This window comes from Argentina silus, assembly GCF_951799395.1.
Source record: "Argentina silus genome assembly, chromosome: 17".
Lineage (NCBI taxonomy): Eukaryota > Metazoa > Chordata > Actinopteri > Argentiniformes > Argentinidae > Argentina > Argentina silus.
The window spans coordinates 12,319,975-12,339,257 of NC_139671.1; the positions used below are offsets into that span (position 1 = coordinate 12,319,975).

Below are 19,283 nucleotides of genomic sequence, written 5' to 3' on the forward strand. Positions count from 1 at the left end.
GAGCCTTTCTAAAAAACGAAAAGTCGACAGTCAATGTCGTGTTTTTTTTTTTTTAGATCTGTTGGATCTAAATGAGTATGCTTGATATGCCAGGAGAGCGTTGCCGTCTTCAAAGAACACAACATTAGCAGGCACTTCTCAAGTAAGCATGCTAACTATGCTAGCAACTTATCTGCACAAGAAAGAGAAAGGAGGCAAGCCCGCCAGAACATATTCGTTCGACAATCCACTGTTTAAGAAAACTCATCTAAGGCGAGTTACATGCTGTCTCACAAAATCGCAAAGCATAGCAAGCCTTTTTCATAGGGTGAATTTTTGAAGGAATGCATGGTGGAGGCTGCTAGCCTGGTTAACCCGGACAGTTGAGAACATTGTCCTGTCACGGAGAACAGTTACACGGAGGGTGGAATTAATCGATCAAGATCTTAGCTCCCATTTGGAGAGGAAAGTATTCTTATACTTGCGCTGGACTACAGTACAGACAATAATCCATGGAATCATTAAAAGGGACGACTACGGGACAAGACTTATTCAACAGCGTTTCTGCTTGCCTCGAACGACAGAATTTGTCATGGGATGAATTGGTAAATGTCACTACCGATGGTTCTCCAAATCTTACGGGCAAAAACCTGGGCCCTTTGAAGAGAATTCAGGACAATGTGAGAGAGGTGTCGCCAAACAATGAGGTAACTTTCTTGCACTGTTTACGCGGCGCTTCTCTGACTTCGCCAAGATTCGCTGGAATTTGTGTCACGCCCTCACTCTTACGATTATGAGAAAGCACCACCGAACATGCAGCTGGAGCTTCAGTGTGACACTTCACTCCGGGAGAGTGAACTCAAATCGTCACTCTCAAATCGTCGTTTGAAATCGTCACTCTGTCCGAGTTCTATGCCTCATTGAGTGAAACATAGCTTGCTCAACATAGTTTCACTCACACACGACAGCTGGCTCAGAGTAGGTTGGTGCTGTTTGGCTCCACTTACATGTGTGAACAAACCTTTTCAGTGATGAACTACAATATATCAAAGCACAGATCTCGACTTAATGATGAACACTTGTCTTCCATGCTGCGTCTTTCAACATCCACAATCTTTGATAAGCTTGGAAAACAGGGTGAGCAACTTCACTGTTCACATTGATTAGCCATGGGCCAGTAGATGTATTTGTGAAAAATGCACTGTTGGTGATGCTAAGAATACCTTTTCCTGATAAAATGCACTGGAAATGAAAATAGTAAATGTTACATGAAAATGTTACTGAAAGTAAAAATGTAACTGATTAAGAGTATCTGGTGATAATACGTTGACTGTAACACAAGAATGTGCATTATAACTTGAGATAAGGCACTGATGTACTGTAAAATATGAAAGTGATAATCCTATTCTTTCCTATGGCCATTCCCTCTGAATGAGGAAATTCCTAAATGTATCACCTTTTTTGATACTATTTAGGCCTTTTAATCTATAATCATTTAAAGTTTAAGCATGAATTTACATGAGTTCCAATGGAAATCATACGGTTACTCAAAACACTACTCCTCTTTCACCGTGACTGTGACTGTGTCCATTGCCATAATAAGACTTTAACAAGCCCACAAACTTTCTTTAGGAACTTCCATTTTCGAGTTTCATTAATGCTAATTTTATAATCCTGATCACGTCTCCACACTCTGTTCTACCCGGTCACTCTCTTCAAAACAACAGCTATTGCATCCCAAATCACTGGCTAAAACTCTGCATAGCGATGGGAACTAATCAGAGCTGGTTTTACACTGCAAACAGAGTCATCAAACGATAGATCAAACGACCTTGAAAGCGTTATCTCTGATTGAGCGTATACCTGACGTTCTTATTTCATCTCAGATTTCCCAGTTGTGCTACTGTCCAATGTAACGCAAATGCTGGCAACTGATCAAACCATCTATTGTAGGTATATTCTACCACTGATCATTTAATTTCCAGAATACTTAGCCAATTCAGCCTAATTACAGTCCAATGTAAAATAGTTTGATGTATATGTTCTAATCAGCAATGGAACATCCACTGTATCTGAAATGGAATAAGCAAGGTTAGAGAGACAGAAGGGTTGTCAATCCATAATCCCTGGATAAACCAACTGGTTAGACCATGTCGTGATTTGTTTGGAAATGACTCCCCCATGATCAGCAGTGTACAAAGGATATGCACATTTTGGAATAGTTGAGGTCTCTGAAAGTTTGAATAAAGAGGTGGTCCCCTTACCCCCAACACCTTACCCCCAACACCTTACCCCCACCACCTTACTCCCACCACCTTACTCTTACCACCTTACCCCCACCACCTTACTCCCACCACCTTACTCCCACCACCTTACCCCCAACACCTTACCCCCACCACCTTACTCCCACCCAGCGGTGTCATTTCCTCCATTACCAGAAGCCTGCAGTGATAACAAGATTAGCATAAGCGCTCTTAGTAAGTCACTGTGAATGGGCTCCTTAAAGAGGCTTAACCGTCCTCCCTTTGCCAGGAGCTGATAGTTGGAGAGCTGACTGGCAGCCGGCTAGCTAGCTTGCATTCAGATCTCTTACGCTGGCAATCAATGAGGAGATCCATCATTGGAGACGCTTAGGAGGGAGACAGAGAGCAAATCACCTCCATAAGCGATAGCAGCTATCAGGCAAATGAGCAGAAAATTATTCCTAATGTAATGGCGCCCGGCTTGTCTGGCATAAACTGCAGCCAGCCTCTCAGTCCTCCATCACCCTGGAGCATATGTAACTGTGAGAGGAGAGAGAGGAATACGACGGGAAAGAGCATCTGTTCACCCAGTGTGGGAACCCTCGAAGCAAAGGAAGATGTTGTTAGTTTGTGTCAGAAGTCTGCTCTCTTTGGTGTGAAATGTCAGTTCTCAGTTTGTCAGTCAAATGTCTGTTACTCGCCAACCCCCCCTTGTGTTTGACCTTCTCCTTATCTTCATTTCCAATGTGAGTTTAGTTATCATGAAAGCAGTCTAACGAATCAAAATTTATAATTAATATTACAATGGCATTCAGACCTGGTCTGGGGTAGACTAGACAGTAACAGTTGGTACTGAGTAAATAAGGATGTCGTTAGTTTTGATTAGACCAGTTCAATTATCCCTCCCTGTTCCCAGAAACAGTAATCATCACATTCACTATTAATGAGTTACTTTCATTCTGGACCCATTTACTTCTCTCAATAATGCATACTCTTTGCAATTGCCAGTGCATATTTTACACTGCATCATCTACCTCTCCATGTCCTCCCCGAGAGAGATCATTGGTGCTTTGGTCATGTTTGGTCTGTCTGGCCCCAGGCTTTATATACTCTCAAGGAAAGAACTTTGTCAGAAACTATTGCATTACAATCTTTCTTTTATGTCTGAATCATTTATGTGTAACTCATTTATGTCAGACTAATTTCCGTTGCACAGAGATAATGAAATGGTGAATTAGTGTATAGAGGGTGAAAAGCGCTAGCACACTTGTTGAAGCACCTCAGTCATCTACAATTAGACATTTCTATTATTCCCCTCATACAATGATCTTAATAGCATCTTCAGTTAATTAAATCAGACTCAAAGATCAAGCAAATTGGTCGCAAATTGGCCATATCAGTGCCCTGATGTGATTGTCTCCCAGTCTTGATTATGATGAATAGCAACAGACAATTATAGCATCAATGATCATTTTGCTTTAATTGCTCCAAAAAGTGAATTGTTGATAAACCACACAAAACCACTTGGAGAAAGAAAATACCATCACCACTAACAGCAGCAGGTTGATAAGACTGTATAACACCATAATGATTGGCAGCCCCCATTGAGTGGGGTTTGCCAGTCTTTCAGGCTGGTCAGGCTCAGTGACATACAGTATGATTGGCAGACGAGTCCTCAAGTGGGACAGGAGGTAGGGGTCAGCGGTCAGGATTTGAAGGCAGAGTGTTCTGGTGAATCATGCAGTGGAGTTGGGCAGAAGACAGGGGGGGGGGTAGGGGAGTGTGTGTGTGTGCGTGCGCGCGCGCAGGGGTTGGTGGTTTGGAGAGGGAAACAGAGGAGAGGAGGATTTAGAAACAGGACATAAGTGGGATAGCAAGAGGAGCAGGTAGGGGGTAGGACCCTGCAGTGTGTGACTGGGAGTATGTGGTTCTGATTTGGCCGCAGGGCACACTCTGCTCACTGGCAGACCTCCAGCCGTGTCCATTTTCCCCCCTCCTCACCCCCGCAGAGGTGCACTGAATACTGAGGAGTCGCAGGCTGCATGGCTGACTTTACAGAGGATCCTCTTTTCTCACTCTCACTCTCACTCTCTCCACCTCTCTCTCTCTCCCTCGCCACCTGCCTTTCTCAACCCCTTTTTCCGTCTTTCTCTCCTCTCCTTTTCTCTCTCTCTCTCTCCTCAGAAACACATCTATTATTAACACATACCTCTGGCACCCACCAGAGACTGAACCAAGGTCCAGGCCGAGCTCCTCAGCATTTTAATCATCCGTAATGAGCGAGAAATAATAAATAAAAACGCTCCAGCCCAGTCTGTTTGGGTGACAGTAATTAATTTATGTCTGACATATGTGCAACTCATCTTAACAAGCCTCGTCTGTTTAATACTGAGAGAACTCCAAGTGAACGTGGTGTCTCTCTCAAGGTCCATTAGCCCAATACAGGGCGAACCAGCCCAAAAGTTAAAAGAAAATAAAAAAAATAATATCCAACCACCAGAGCACATATATCCGAGCCAGCACACACAATGTTACAGTAGATAATAATACGGTTAATATCAGATGATTGGAATGATCTCCCGTTCTGCAGTCTGAGACATTACTGTGATTGCAGATTAGTTGTGTGCGGGTCCCTGCTGTGAAGGCTGGTGTATTTAACCTCTCCTGCGGCAGCAGGGTTCTGCAGTGCCTGGCGTCCTCAGTGCCGAGTCTGAGGGCAGCAGCAGCAGCAGCTCTGTCAGACGTGCGTAGATGTGCGGGCGGGGAGCGTCCCCGGTGACTACCATGGCCTCTTTTCATCATCTGCTTCCCCTTCTTTCTGAACAAACCCATGGGTTTAGGGCAGAGATCTGTCAGAAGGCCACAGCTCACTGGGGGATTAAAATGTCTTTTAAGGTTACTGAAACCCCCAAGTCATTACTGCTGCTGGCAGGGTTCACAGGAATAAGAGATATCATTTTTTTTGTAAGCAACCTCTGGTAGAAACTATAACCCTAATGTAGGCTACTGTGAGCATCTGCTCTGTATTCTATTGTTGTTATTGGACCTAAGAGAAAGTTAGCTTCAGTAGGTACTGGCAAATAGATGTCACCAGTTGATTCTGAACTGAACAAAACTAAACAAACAAACAAACTGGAATACTGTTTCATAAGGTAACTTGAAACAACATTAATAAATCCTTTTTATCATTGGTTTATTTATACTGGTAAACATCAAACATAAACAACAGCAAAATCAAGAGCTGACTTCTCTTACCATTCTGTGGTTACTGTTTCTCTTCACTGACAAGTCAATTAACAATGCTTCTTGGCGTGATGTCATAACGGTAAAAAACATGAAAATGAGCCACATCTCCTTTAAGCTCCATCCACCTGAACTATTGGATCGCCTCCTGTGTCCTGTCATACTGTCGTTATTGGGTAAATTGTCATATCAGTTATGACAGGAATCCTATCAGCCTGAGTCTTTATGTAATTGTGTGATAAAAATGTATTGATTCAAACCAGAGGGCAGTTTTAGGCTGAATTGACTTGGTGCCATAAATGCTGCATTGTGCTGTGTGTCTGTGAGGCGTGATGTACAGGATCCGGTTCTGTCATTACATGAGATAGGGTACATTCTGTTCCACATCTCTGGGGTGCACAGATTCAGAACATTCGTAATCCACCACCAAACGCCACCAAGATAATTAAGACATGTCACCAGCTGTCTGTAAATCTGAAGACTCAATCGTCTCAACTGTCTACAGCAATCTTAATCACTTTAAGTAACAGGCAATGATACAACAAATATGATATTCCCCCCCTCTCTCTTTATCTTTCTGTAGTATGTCTCCAACAAGTTTACTGCATTCAATACCATGTGAACACTTACAGGTGTCTCAAGTTATATGTTACACAACTTAACATTTTTGTACATGAAGTTGCTTTATACATTTTTTGTGCCTTTCTTGAAAGTTATATCCACAGTCGTTATAAAGATGACTTTGATAGGATATTAGGTAGAAAACAAATGTGAAACATTTGCCCTTAAACCCTGTACGGCTACCTTGCTCTCAGAAACATGAGAGTAACTTGGGTCTCTCAGGAGAGAACACAAAAACTCCAACAAGGCATAAAGTCACTGTCTGCTCCGTGGCAGGCCACATATCCAATCTATGAAAAGAGAGAACCTATATCATAAAATCCCAATCATAAAGTGCTCTCAAGAAGCCAGTCAGACCTGGAAAGCTTGCCCCTCCCCTGGCGAATGTTTGCCTCCAATTGAGGCAGCTCTACACTCATGGACAGGCTACGTTTGGACCGCAGACTCCCGCCAGGCTTTGGGTAGCTGACATAGCACTGCTGCTTATATGATTCCACATTCAGGGAGTGCCTGCGGTTCACTCTCACGCCCCCCGCAGGCACAGTCATGTAATGGCGGGGGGCTTCTGGGGGGCATGGTCCCCTTAGTACAGGTGTCCATTTTGTGGTTTGGGCGAGAACAGTCACAGCCACACCGGCAGCCATTTTTGCTTCCGATGAGTTATTACGGTTTGTGTTCTCTAATTCCACTTCTGTTTGGCTTTCGGCTCGCCTGGCTTCTTTTGGTGGGCCGTTGGAGCGATTTGACCTCAGGGTGCTTGGGGAGGCTGGGTGCCAGCTGTGGCTGGCTCCAGAGGTAGTGACTGTGCAGTCAGGGATGGAGGGTTTGGTGGTGGTGACGGTGACGGTGACGGTCGGGGGGCGCTGCTTCACCAGCTCAGGCGGAGGCAGAGCCACCCTTAGACAGTCCTTATCGTCCTTCTCCGGCCGCAGGACCTGCTTGGACAGGGACTTGGGGACTCCACATCCCTGCAGCTGCCCATCACTGCTCAGTGACCGGATGTCCCCCATCTCCAGAGCCTGACATAGATTAATATAGAGATATATAGACAACAAAAACAATCGCTAAACATCACTAAACAACTCCCAATTACATTGAAAAAAATGAACAATTAACCTTATCCACGTCGCCTTGGTTACAGACTCTGTACCGCACGATGAGGAAGATGATGAAGGCTAGCACTGATGCCACGATAATTCCTCCGATGATGACAACGATGGTTCCGCCCAGGAATTGGGACTGCATGAAGTGGCAGCTGAGGTACTGGGGGTCGGTGGTGAATCGGATACACCCGACCACCCTGGTGGCTGTCAGAGATGTCACCAGGTCATCGTAGATGGCCAGTACACACAGGTCATACTGCGTACCTGCTGCAAGGTTATTTACCAGGATGTTCTCACTGGTTGGTGGGATCATTCTGCAAAAGAGACGCAGTCACAATGGAGGATTTCAGTGACATTTTGATTTATTCACTTAGGTGTTTTTGCTCATTATTGGGTTCATTCTACAGAGTGAGAAAGACAGAGAGTGGGGGGAAGAGATAGAGCAAGACAGAGAGAGAGAGAGAGAGAACCCCTGTGGTCCAAATGTCTCAGTTGGTTGAAGCATGGGGTTTGTGTGGTTTTAAAAAACAGATCTTACGGTGTAGATTTCCTGATGTGCCTCATACACAGAATACTATATGTGTTGTTGATGTGAAGTCTCTTTGGATGAAAGCTTCTGTTTAATAATCATATAATATCAGTAAGATAAGCACTATTTATGGAGTTAAAAGGAAGAAATAATGCTCTGTGCACCAGTTTCTCAGAAGGGTCTGTAAGATCCTCTAAAGGTTTTTGTGACATTCTGATGTCTCTTTCATCTAAGCATCGCCCTACAGCATAGCGCTAGAATTTCCTTTTGATTTAGTTGATTAAGTATTATCGCGGTATTGCACATTGTAAAACATACACTGCACCAAGGTGACTTTCCAAGTAATTGAATAATAGAACTTAATACAGTATAAGAGTCAGTCTGTATGACAAAAGAAATACCTTGAATGAACACATTTGATTAGCATATTTACTCCCCATGGTTTTTTTGTTTTTTTCCCCATGTCTTAATACCAGTCAAGACTACACTCACCTATAAACCAGTGAATCATCATAAGTGCCATTGTACTGGATCTGGAACATGCGGATGCCTGGTATACTCCTCTGGAAGTTGAACTTAACGAGGGCAGACGTAGACGTAGCCTCCGCGATCACCACCTTTTTCTCCTGGCTGGTCTTAGTGTTTCCCAGCGGCATCCCTCCCCCTTCTCCTCCGGTCTTGGTCACCGTAGCAATATCCGATGATCCGGGGTTGAGTTCCTGCTCCACTGCTGTGCTGTTGGTGATGTGAGGGAGCTTAGCGATGACCAGATCTACTGTCTGCTGGGCCTCCCCAGCTGGGTTGGAGGCCACACAAGTGAAGGTGCCTGATGGATAGAGGATTTTTAGGGAGGAATTTTTTTGCAGCATATAATTCATATATAATAATAGATACAGTATATTGATATATGATAATATTATATATAATAATATCATGTGTAATATATATGAACATATTATAGAAAAACACTCAACATATAAACAAACGACTATACACATTTGATCAACAACACACACCTGAATCCTTCACAGTGCTGATGAGGATGTCCAAGGTACCGTCACTGTGGACCAAGGCCCGAGAGGAGTTGAACATAAGCCGTCCATCAGGGGCAATCCAGTGGATGTTGGGGTCCGGGTCACCCCTGGCCTTACAGCGAAGCGCCACACTCTGACCCTCCAATGCATGCAACTCCTGGGGGGAGCGATGGCAAGATGATCAGTGTTCGCAATTATCATGATAAAAGCAATTACCATGACTATGTTTGGCACAATTATCGGTAGTAGCGTAATTTATGATGAAACTATCAATGAGAAATTGCATAATTTGCTGTGAATTTTTATTTCCATGATAAAAGCAGTTACTGTTATTGCCTTTATTTATTGATTACTTAATAATCAATAAATCAGTGATAATCAAAATATCATGATTTTTTTATCATTTATCATGACAATATCGCCACTGGTTTATCATTATTTGTTATCATACATAACACTACCTGTGAGTGTCTGGTGATGAGAGGCGGCTCACACAGGAACTCCTCCTCAGACACGGTCCAGAAGTATCGGCCTGCCAGGTGCTGCGGAGAGGCACACGTCTCCAGATCGTCCTCCCTCTTTAGCCTCCTCAGCCACAGCAGCTCACAGTTACACCTCAGCGGGTTCCCCCCGAAGCTCAATGCGAACGACATCGGGCCCATGATCCCAGATGTCGCAAGAACTCCAGCCCGCTGGAACACCGGATCGGGCGGAAGCTTCTGGAGCTTGTTGGAGGTGACGTCGAGCCTCTTCAGCTTCTGCAGGCCGGAGAAAGTCCCCTCAGGGATGTAGCTGAGCATGTTGTGGTCCAGGCCGAGGGTGTGGAGACTTGTCATTCTCTGTATGGCCACCCAGGGAGCGCTCTCTAAGTTGTTGTAGGAAAGGTCCAGCTCTTCTAAAGCTGTGAGGTCGTTGAAGGCCCCGGTGTGGATGTGGATCAGCTGGTTGTTGTTGAGGATGAGGTGGTGGAGTTTAGACATCCCGCTGAAGGTATCGTTAGTGAGCCGGGTCAGCCGGTTGCTGTTCAGGTGTAAGGCTCTGAGGTTCTCCAGATCCTTGAAGGCGTGGGGCGTGATGGAGCCTATCGTGTTCCGCGAAAGGGTGAGGTCCACCAGCTTGGTCATGTTGGCGAAATCTCTCCGTTTTATACTTGTGACAAAGTTGTCGCCCAGACGCATCTCAACGGTGTGTCTGTCAATGTTTGGTGGGACGAAGAGCAGCCCCTTCTTGTCACAGAGGGTTGCCAGATTGGGGTTGAGCATTTGACAGACGCAGCGCTTGGGGCAGACTTGGACTTTGTGGGCCTTCACGGCCATGCCAAGGACCATCAGATAAACCAGCAGGGTCTCCATCAGGCTTTCCAGTCAGGGTAACACACCTGGATAGGTAGAGAGAGAAGGAATTTTATAGCCAATACATATAAACAATGTAGAGCACAACTGTATGCATTATGTACAGTGCCTTCGGAAAGTATTCAGACCCCTTCACTTTTTCCACATTTTGTGTTATAGACTCAATTTAAAATTGATTAAATTAAAAGAATTTGCCATCAATCCACACACAATACCCCAGAATGACAAAGCGAAAACATGTTTTTTGAAATTTCAGTAAATTTATTAAAATTGAAATACAGAAATACCTCATGTACATAAGTATTCAGACCCTTTGCTATGACATTCTTAAAATTAGCTAATAAATTTACTGAAATTTCTAAAAACCTGTTTTCGCTTTGTCATTCTGGGGTATTGTGTGTGGATTGATGGCAAATTCTTTTAATTTAATCCATTTTAAATTGAGTCTACAACACAACAAAATGTGGAAAAAGTGAAGGGGTCTGAATACTTTCTGAAGGCACTGTATATGTGTGATAATATTTGTGACCTGTACCAGACCTGTGCAAAGACATTCCTCTAGAAGGACAATAATAAATTGTGTGCTAAATTACCATAGACCATCAAGAAGTGAGAAAGGACAGCGAATACCAATTCTCAGCAGGGGGCTTTTCTAAACAAGTCCTTGAACTACACTGAAAGACTATTCACTTTGTCATTAAAAACTATGGCTGCATATTTGGAATATTTAAGACCCACAGAAAGACACTGGTGACAGTTCTACTTTAGCCCCTTCTCCACTGATGCTTTGTTTTTGATATGATAATGTTGAGAAGGCTTTTATCTTTGTCTATAGAGATGAAAGTCTAGTCTGGCGGTCCAGTCACTCATCAGAATTAGACTGATGTCTCCCAGGATCATATGAAGGCAATGGGAGGGGATCAACAGAGCCCGCTACTTCAGTGAAGGCGTCCCATCCCTGGGTATTGATTTTCTCTCAGTGCTCCCTGCTGCTCTCCTTACTTATGACACAACTGAGACGAGAGATAAGGAGGGGCCCATTTGATGAATCTTGATACCTTGTCAGGGATATAACATAAAACTAAGAGCATGAAGTTTAGAGAACGGCTCTGCAAGCTAGCAGTAGCTGGAGACTGCAGTTGGCATATTGACATATGAAACACTGCTCTCATAATGTTGAAACAGAATTAATTCTGGAAGATAAAGAAGAAAAAGAGTGAATGTCCATTACATGGGTAATAAGGCCTATTGCATCTCAGAGATCCCACAACAGTAATACAGATTCAAAGCCTAACCTTTAAATACTGGCCGTTTGACCATCCTTGGTTTCTGTGGTCCTGATAATATCTCTTCTGTCTGTGATAATAATGCGTTTGAAAATGTTGTCTCAGCAAAGTAACAACTCACAGGCTGTGCTTTAAAAGCATTGCAGCACCAAGGCTTAAAGGCAGCACTTGTGAAGTACATTACTGGAATAACCTTTACTGTAAGAGTGTGAAGAATGTGTCAAAGAATGAAGATACCACAGACAGAGCGAACGTCCTCTCGATTCCTTTGTATGTCTTGACATGTGAAGAATTGACAATAAAGCCACTTTGACTTTGACTTTGAGTGACAGGCTGCCATGTGTGGGCACATGTGGATGTTGAAAACCAGTGAGACCTCTACATCTACTGACAACACTTGTTGTTTAACAGCTGTAAAATACATCACAGGCTGACAAGTAAGGAGAAAGGAGGTCGCCCCGTAACGGCCGATACTGAAATTGAATATATGATATCATTTTAGAGAGAGCACATTCCAATGAGTACCACTGCTCAAGCATATTCATCAATGTCGTTCCTTATAGAACTGCCGTATGCCCCTTTTTATTAGTTTTATTAGACATTTTTACCACGCCTGAGTAACACAAATATGTTTACTCTCGTGCTGACTCTTGTGAGGAGAGCAGTAGCCCGAATAATTTCAGATGACTTCCACATCGTGACACACATCCACACATACTGAAGAATTGCAGATGCTGGTGTGTGAGTGTGTGTATGTGTGCGTGTGTGTGCGTTTGAGAGTGTGAGAGAGTGTGTGAGTGTGTGTGTTTGAGTGTGTTCCAACCACCTTCTGCTCTGCTCTGGGTGGCATGGCCTCTGGATGTGCAATGAGGCGGAGAGGACCTGCTACTTTCCGACTCAAATGGTGCTCTAGACGTGATATTGATTCACTCCGTAGAGATGGGGGTTTTTCGCTTGTGAAAACTCATCCAAACGTGAAGAGAATGGTTGCGACGGTAATCCCTGCAAAATTCGTTTTGTGAGGACAAAAGGACAACCCTTCGCAGCCGAAACACGGAAAGAAAATATCTGTCGCTGTCTCTCTAATTTGCATTTAATTATGGGGAGTTCCACGCCAATTTGCATAGCAGGTCAAACACATCAACTAGCTGACAAATAAGTACATAATAAATCAATGAACTAATTAATCATATACTTCATCTCCCAATGTCTAAAGAAATTGACAAATAACCTTTACATTAGAGTTATTCATAATAGAGGCTTGCAAGACATCAAATAAATAGATAGATAATCAATCCATCATTTGCCTCATCTTGGTAGGTCTTCCCTTAGAGAACAGTACACACCCACACGCACTGGAGGGGATTGTTCCTCCTCCTTAATGGAAGCAGCTTGCCTTGCTAGACAACAACCTCAAGCTATAGAGAGACATTCATGCGCAGCAGCAGCAGCATACCATTGTAAGAGAGGAGATCTATGCTCTCCCTGGGGCAGCGCTCGCCCAGAAAAAGCCTTATGCAGCATGCAGCATGCTGCTCGGCCAGTGAGGGTCATGAGGGATGTGTTTTCAGATGGTCTAACTTATGCTAGGGCTCATATGAGAAAGCCTCTGCATCCCACGGCTGGGCAGGGAATCAAGAAGAAGAGCCCTAGAGAGAGGAAGTTAATGAGATGAGGCCCTGTTTTGCCTACACACAGAGCAGCATAATGGCACATAGCATTGTCTCACCTAGGCAGTGCAGACTCAGCTAGATGAATGCCAATGACAAAACAGGGTTTGTTGCATTAAGGAATCAAATTCAAACTAAATGTGATATCAGATAAACATTACAATTAATATACATGAACAGCATACTCATTGCAAGGTAACGCTCCACCTACCCACTCTTTCATTCTAAGCAAACTATCCACAGACCTGATAGAGAATTGCTCATCACAGGACATGTACAGGATTTTACTCTGAGGCTGGGGTTTAAGTAGGTCATCAGACATTAACATGTGTGTGTGTGTCTGTGTGCGTGCGTGCGTGCGTGCGTGTGTGTGTGTGTGTTTGTGTGTGTGTGTGTTTGTGTGTGTGTGTGTGTGTGTGTGTGTGTGTGTGTGTGTGTGTGTGTGTGTGTGTGTGTGTGTCAGAATGTACATTTCCATCAGTGTCTTTCTGCCAACCACCATGCCATTACTAAAATGTGTTAGTTCTTGTTCTTGGGTGACATTCTTAATATCATGGCAACACCAAAAACCGTCCATTTAGGATGGGATATACTACGGTTCAGTCTCAGACAACCAAATACTGTATTGAGCAATACGCGATCATTGTCTTCCAGAGATTTCATTGGATTCAGACATTGCTTTGACAAGTTCTGCCCACAGATCGCATTGAGGTTTTGTTTGACATATTGGTTACAATCGTTATTTCAATCCTAAGAGGGGTAGAACATGATGCTCCACATCCTTCACTTTTTTTTCTCATAAATATTGGATATGTTGCTTTGTCATACTGTCCTCAAACCTGTAAGTAATATGCTGCCAGCTTTTACAGTGTGTGTATGTGTGTGTGTGTGTGTGTGTGTGTGCGTGCGTGCATGTGTGCGTGTGTGTGTGCGTGTGTGTGTGTGTGAGTTCTCTTCATCAGCGAATTCAGTGGAAACCTGACCAGGTTCCAAACTTGGGTCCCGTGCCTGTCGTTCCAACAGCCCCTTAGCCGTTACACCATGGAGGTCCAAACCTCTTGACTAGGTCACTGGATGATGATAGTGCAGAGAGGGGTGATACCCCCTTCCTTTAAAAAGCACATCTCACATCGCTCACACCAGAGCATACATCTAATGGCAGTTTACATGGTGGTGCCTCAGGCTCTCATGAATAATGAGATAACCAACACCCGCCATAAAACAGAATCCTAGCCTTTGTTACCTTGACTTCATAATTTAATAATTATGAGGACAATATCTTCACATTAAGGCTACATCAGTATGAATTAATCTATTTTATTGGCCTCTTTTTGCATTCAATAATTTGACGACTTTGCACAATTTGTAGACTTTCTTTATCCTACACCATAATGAGTTACGCCTTACAGAGATGGTTTAGCCATGGTCACGGTGATATCAAAACTAGGCTAATTTAGCACTATGCAACATTTTGTTGAACTAATAACTCAATCACCTGAGCGCAGTCATTTCACATTTAAAAATCAATCTGATCCGCCAAGCATCTGAGTGTACTCGGTAATGTGGACATTTAAAGATGTTACCTAGAAGAAAAATAACATCATGCAAGCAATGGGATTCTAAACATTAAATAGTAATCGATCTGCCCGTTCTCCCCATCACTGTGATACATTTTTGACCTTGCGGTTGACTATCTACACGCATATTGAAGATAATTCCTCACCTTTTCAGATAGGATTCCCGCCGAGTTTCCTAACGGATGGTGGGCTATCCTAATTGCACTAACCATAACGCTCCCATGCGTTTTCTTGAAAGGCGATTCCCCAAAAGAGTGAAACGGCTATGATGCACACATTCCTTCTCTAGAGAGATGCAATACATGATATGGTATAAAATATAAAGTTTACCTTGAGGACGGAACATCAGCCTTGTTTGATGTAGGGTTATAGGCTACCGCGTCAATTCCCTTATGCAATTAGGCTAGAGCGCCAAAGTATTTAGACACAATTTAATTAAATTCAGTTCAATTCAATTCATTGGGAGCTTGGTGGTGCTTCCTTGTGACGGTTCAGGCAAATTCCAAAAAAATGTGCGCTGGATCCTACAACAGTCTATAATAAGGGCCTACGAAACCATGGATGCCCTTCAAGAAATCCATGACCAGCATAGAAAGCAACATTCCAGCGCCTTCTTGGTGTATCTTCGCGGAAATGCTCACTGGCCTGTCTTTAAAAAACACCCGCAGGCGGACATCCCGCTATCGTTTTGAGGATGCAGCTTTCCAGATACAACACGGCACTGCCTCTGCGCATTACGCCCCGCATGCACCGTTTAGCAGAGAAAACGCCTTTGTAGCGACAGGCAGCTATCTATAGCGCTGAGTGACTGGTGCTGCTGAATTCGGATCGCGTTACAGCAGCGTCTATGTTCGCATCGCTTTCCCCAGCATGTCTGCCGGTTGATGGGCTCAAAGTGAGTTAATCCAGATTGACTGAGAGGTAGCCGCCACATCTCTCTCTGCCCCCAGCCAGGGCGTCACAGAAGTCGTGGACTACTGTCAACCTCTCTCTGCCACCGATCCAGCTCCATTTCGAGGGTGACCAGAGGTGATGTGCTCTGAATGGTAATCGGTGCGCCCCAATTGCACAGGGGGCATTTGTGCATTACCCACATAGACAGATGAAATACCTCCCAGCCGATCTCGCAGACCCAGTAGCCTAATATACTGCTAAATTAATTTATATTAAACGCAACTGCATTTTTGTTTTGTTTTGGGGGGAGGTGGACAATGCAGGTCTTACAGCTTTATTGCTTAATGTTAAAAAATATAAATCAATGATACGTTATCTGCTTACATTATTATGATTAACCACTGCTAATTAAGCTTCATGATTTGATGCAGTGAGTAGTGACAGATGTACATTCTCTTTGATTGGTTGATAATTGTTTCCTTTCAGAAAGAACAACTTGTAAAGATGCACATGTACCGTAGGCCTATGGCTCATATTGACAATAGGCTATTATCAATAATGAGAACAAATAATCTGGTTAGACGCTAACTGCATTTCGTTGTCTCTGTACTTGTACTCTGCACAATGTTGAATCTAGTTGAATCTAATCTAATCTAAAAAATAATGCACCTGCAGTGGCATTATATTATAAATTTTTGATTAGCCAATTCCTCTGCTTATACATTTTTTCAAGACATGTACTGGTAGTCAGGCCGGGCACATGACTATTCCTGCATTACAGTATTCAGGAGTACATCATCAGAGAAGGCAAGAACAGTACAAGTTGGCTGAGACTATGTCCTGGCACTCCATGCTGGCACCTACAGTGGAGTAATGTACAGGTCCACAGACTTTTGATGGCCGCTTCTTGACTAAGCATTTTACATGTGCATTTGTGATATGAATGCAGTGCTCTTAGAGGAGATTCTTGCAGAATCAGGGTTTTTTCCCCTTAGAACAATGCCAATGTCGCTTTTGCCCCCCCCCCCTCCCCCCAGCACTTCATAATAGGTGTTCGGTTTCATCCACAGAATTACATTGAAGATCTGTACTCCTGATCAATAGCCTCATTCAGCCACTGTAGGCACGCTTCAAATCGATAGAAACAGCTCGTGCGTGAGGTGTTGAACAGTTGAATCTGCGGTCACTCAGGCCATGAATTCCAAGAGCCCTCACAGTACAAAACATTATTTAGAGAATATACCAGTAGTTGCATAATCTTGTTCATTAGCAAAGAACACCAATTGAATCATAAAACATTTAGATCAACATTTAGCCTGTCTATTCACTTCTATGACCAGGAATGAGTACAGTTGCTTTATTAGACCTATGCTGTGTATTCTCCACCACCCTTTTCCTGCAATGTGTTCTTGTGCACTCCTCCACATTGATTTATACCACCAAGCATATGATTGGTGTAAGCATGAGCTTGAGAGAGTCCCCACCATATCTCTTACACCAGTCCATTCCTTATCCATTGTGGGAAGTGCACAAGTCCACGCTTCAGTAAAAGGGCGGAGAATTGGGACACAGAACAATAGAGTAGTCTAGCCTCCCATTGTGTAAGCATAGGCCTATTATATTGGTCTGGATCTGAATGGCACAGGAGACGCCAATAAGACCGTGTAGTTAAGCCCTGCTCCAGTTGTTTCCCCTTGATCACTACAATGTTGTCACAACTACAATCATCTCAAACTGTTTACTCATAGTTATGAACCGACAATTAATTTTTAACTGACAATGACATTTATTATTTTTCAGTGGTCATGGTTTTTTATTCATTGTGATATCGGATTTCACTGTTTCCTGTCACTGAGGAATTGTGTGTAGGTGAGCGCGTCTGCCCATTCTCCCGTCCGACTCTTCTTCTCCAGAAACAGCCCCATGCTGTCCCGAGGTGGGTTGGCGATGCTGCGGCTCCACAGAGGCTCCGAGATCCCCAGCAGTTCCCGCACATGTTGAGAGATGGCCTGCAGGCGGTGCAACACACAGCAGAGGGCATTGAGTCGGTCATCTCATGTCTATATCTTATCATGTCTATTATATTAACTGACAAAACGGTCACATCAGTTTGACAATGGATCCCCAGGGGTACAGCACTGCACTCATATATTAAATCAGGATGATAAAGGTAACATTGGCCCAGCCCACTACTTCATCCTGGTCAAGAGCCAATTGACATGTCTAACCCCACTTAACACCTACAACCAAAGGATTTGTGTAGTTGAGGTAAAATGTAGATAGCAGTAGCAGATCTGAAAGGTTTGGATGGGCATTCCACCCAGCCCTCCACAGGGCAAGGTGGAGCTATGTTGCTGATGAAGTGAAGTGGAATCGGGGATAGGCGTTGTTTCTGGACTGGGCTAATGTGTATAATTCAATCTTGATTGCCAGACATCTAAATATCCTCTGTGTTGTCATGGGTGATGAGTGCCTCATCTTCAAATAAATACCACTACGAGGGAAAAGTTGGCTTGAGTTGGAGAACCAACAGTTATGCAAACATTCATGTTCTCAGGGCAATAATGCAGAGTCTGGCCCTCTTTTACTTTCCAGTCAGACTTTTCCATTCAAAATGCCTCTATTGAAATTTAAATACTGTAAGTGCCAAAATAAGTGCTTAGAAATTGAAAGCCTCTCAGCTCCTTACCTTCATATCTTCAAAGTCTGTGATTCCTAATCTTGGCAGATAGTGGCAATTTACATAAATCAGCTTTTTACCTGTGATGAGGTTCTCAGTGAAACATGCCTAAAGTGGATAAAGACAGTTGAACACTGGAACCAGTCATAACTTTAAAAGTGTACGATTACTTCACCAATGTTTTGGCTACAATAACTGTAGGCTATTCAGGTCATTGCATCCTGGCAGCAAAGAAAATGACTGTATTGTGAGAACTAGGCCATATTACAAATAATAGAAGTAGCGTATTTACTCAGTTGTATAATAACATATTTGCATATCTTACTGTGTAATGTGGATAACCCAAGGACCCTATCCATTTTGCCACGTCCAGGCAACTCCAGTGAAGGAACGCCATCTTGCCTGTGTGTCTGTTTCCATAGAAACAGTCACCTGTCTGCGGAAAGGGCCTCATTGTTCAATTTAGGTCACACTCCTTCCCTCACGCTTATTACCGAGAAGCAGTAAAAATAGTGAAACCCATGGGAACAGTGTCACAACAAATGTTACATTGGAAAGTTATCTTAAACTAAGTCATTTAATGATGCACATTTACACTAATTAGTCAGTTCATTGAGGATTTTAACTGCATTTCCTATAGAATGTAAATAATGTATATATTGCAAGGATGTTCCGAATTAAGAGCCTTCATTCACAGACAGTTGTGTAATGTAGAATGATGGGCTCCACATTCAACCAATGAGAGACACGTATCAGACTTGATTACAATTGTAATGTCAGCAATTATTGGTTTAGACTGATGAGAGACCAGCCAATTGGCTTCATACATTTTGGGGCGGTTTTTGTATACGCGAATTGATTGGTTGCCTGTCAAGTTTTTGTCCCTCCTAGGTTGAGCGGAAACTTGTTCTCCGCACGGGAATCAGGCATGCTGCTTTCACTGATATATAAAACATATGCACTCTTTATGACTATGACAGAGTGACGCGCGTGTCTTTATAGATCTGATAAAATGCGCATCCTTTGCTCTTTCTGCGTCCTCTGCCTTTAGACTTAACGCTTACTAGTGTCT

At 43.4% G+C, this 19,283-nt stretch overlaps 1 protein-coding gene across 1 annotated transcript; it reads right to left on the reverse strand.

The window, feature by feature from the left end:
• Positions 1-8,206: 8,206 nt before the first annotated feature.
• On the reverse strand, positions 8,207-10,104 carry lrfn5b (leucine rich repeat and fibronectin type III domain containing 5b; the record flags this gene model as incomplete). The annotated part of the gene is made up of 3 exons (XM_083688550.1): positions 8,207-8,544; positions 8,735-8,909; positions 9,214-10,104. 3 exons carry the CDS (start codon positions 10,102-10,104, stop codon positions 8,207-8,209), a joined length of 1,404 nt encoding a protein of 467 aa, XP_083544676.1.
• Positions 10,105-19,283: the final 9,179 nt, after the last annotated feature.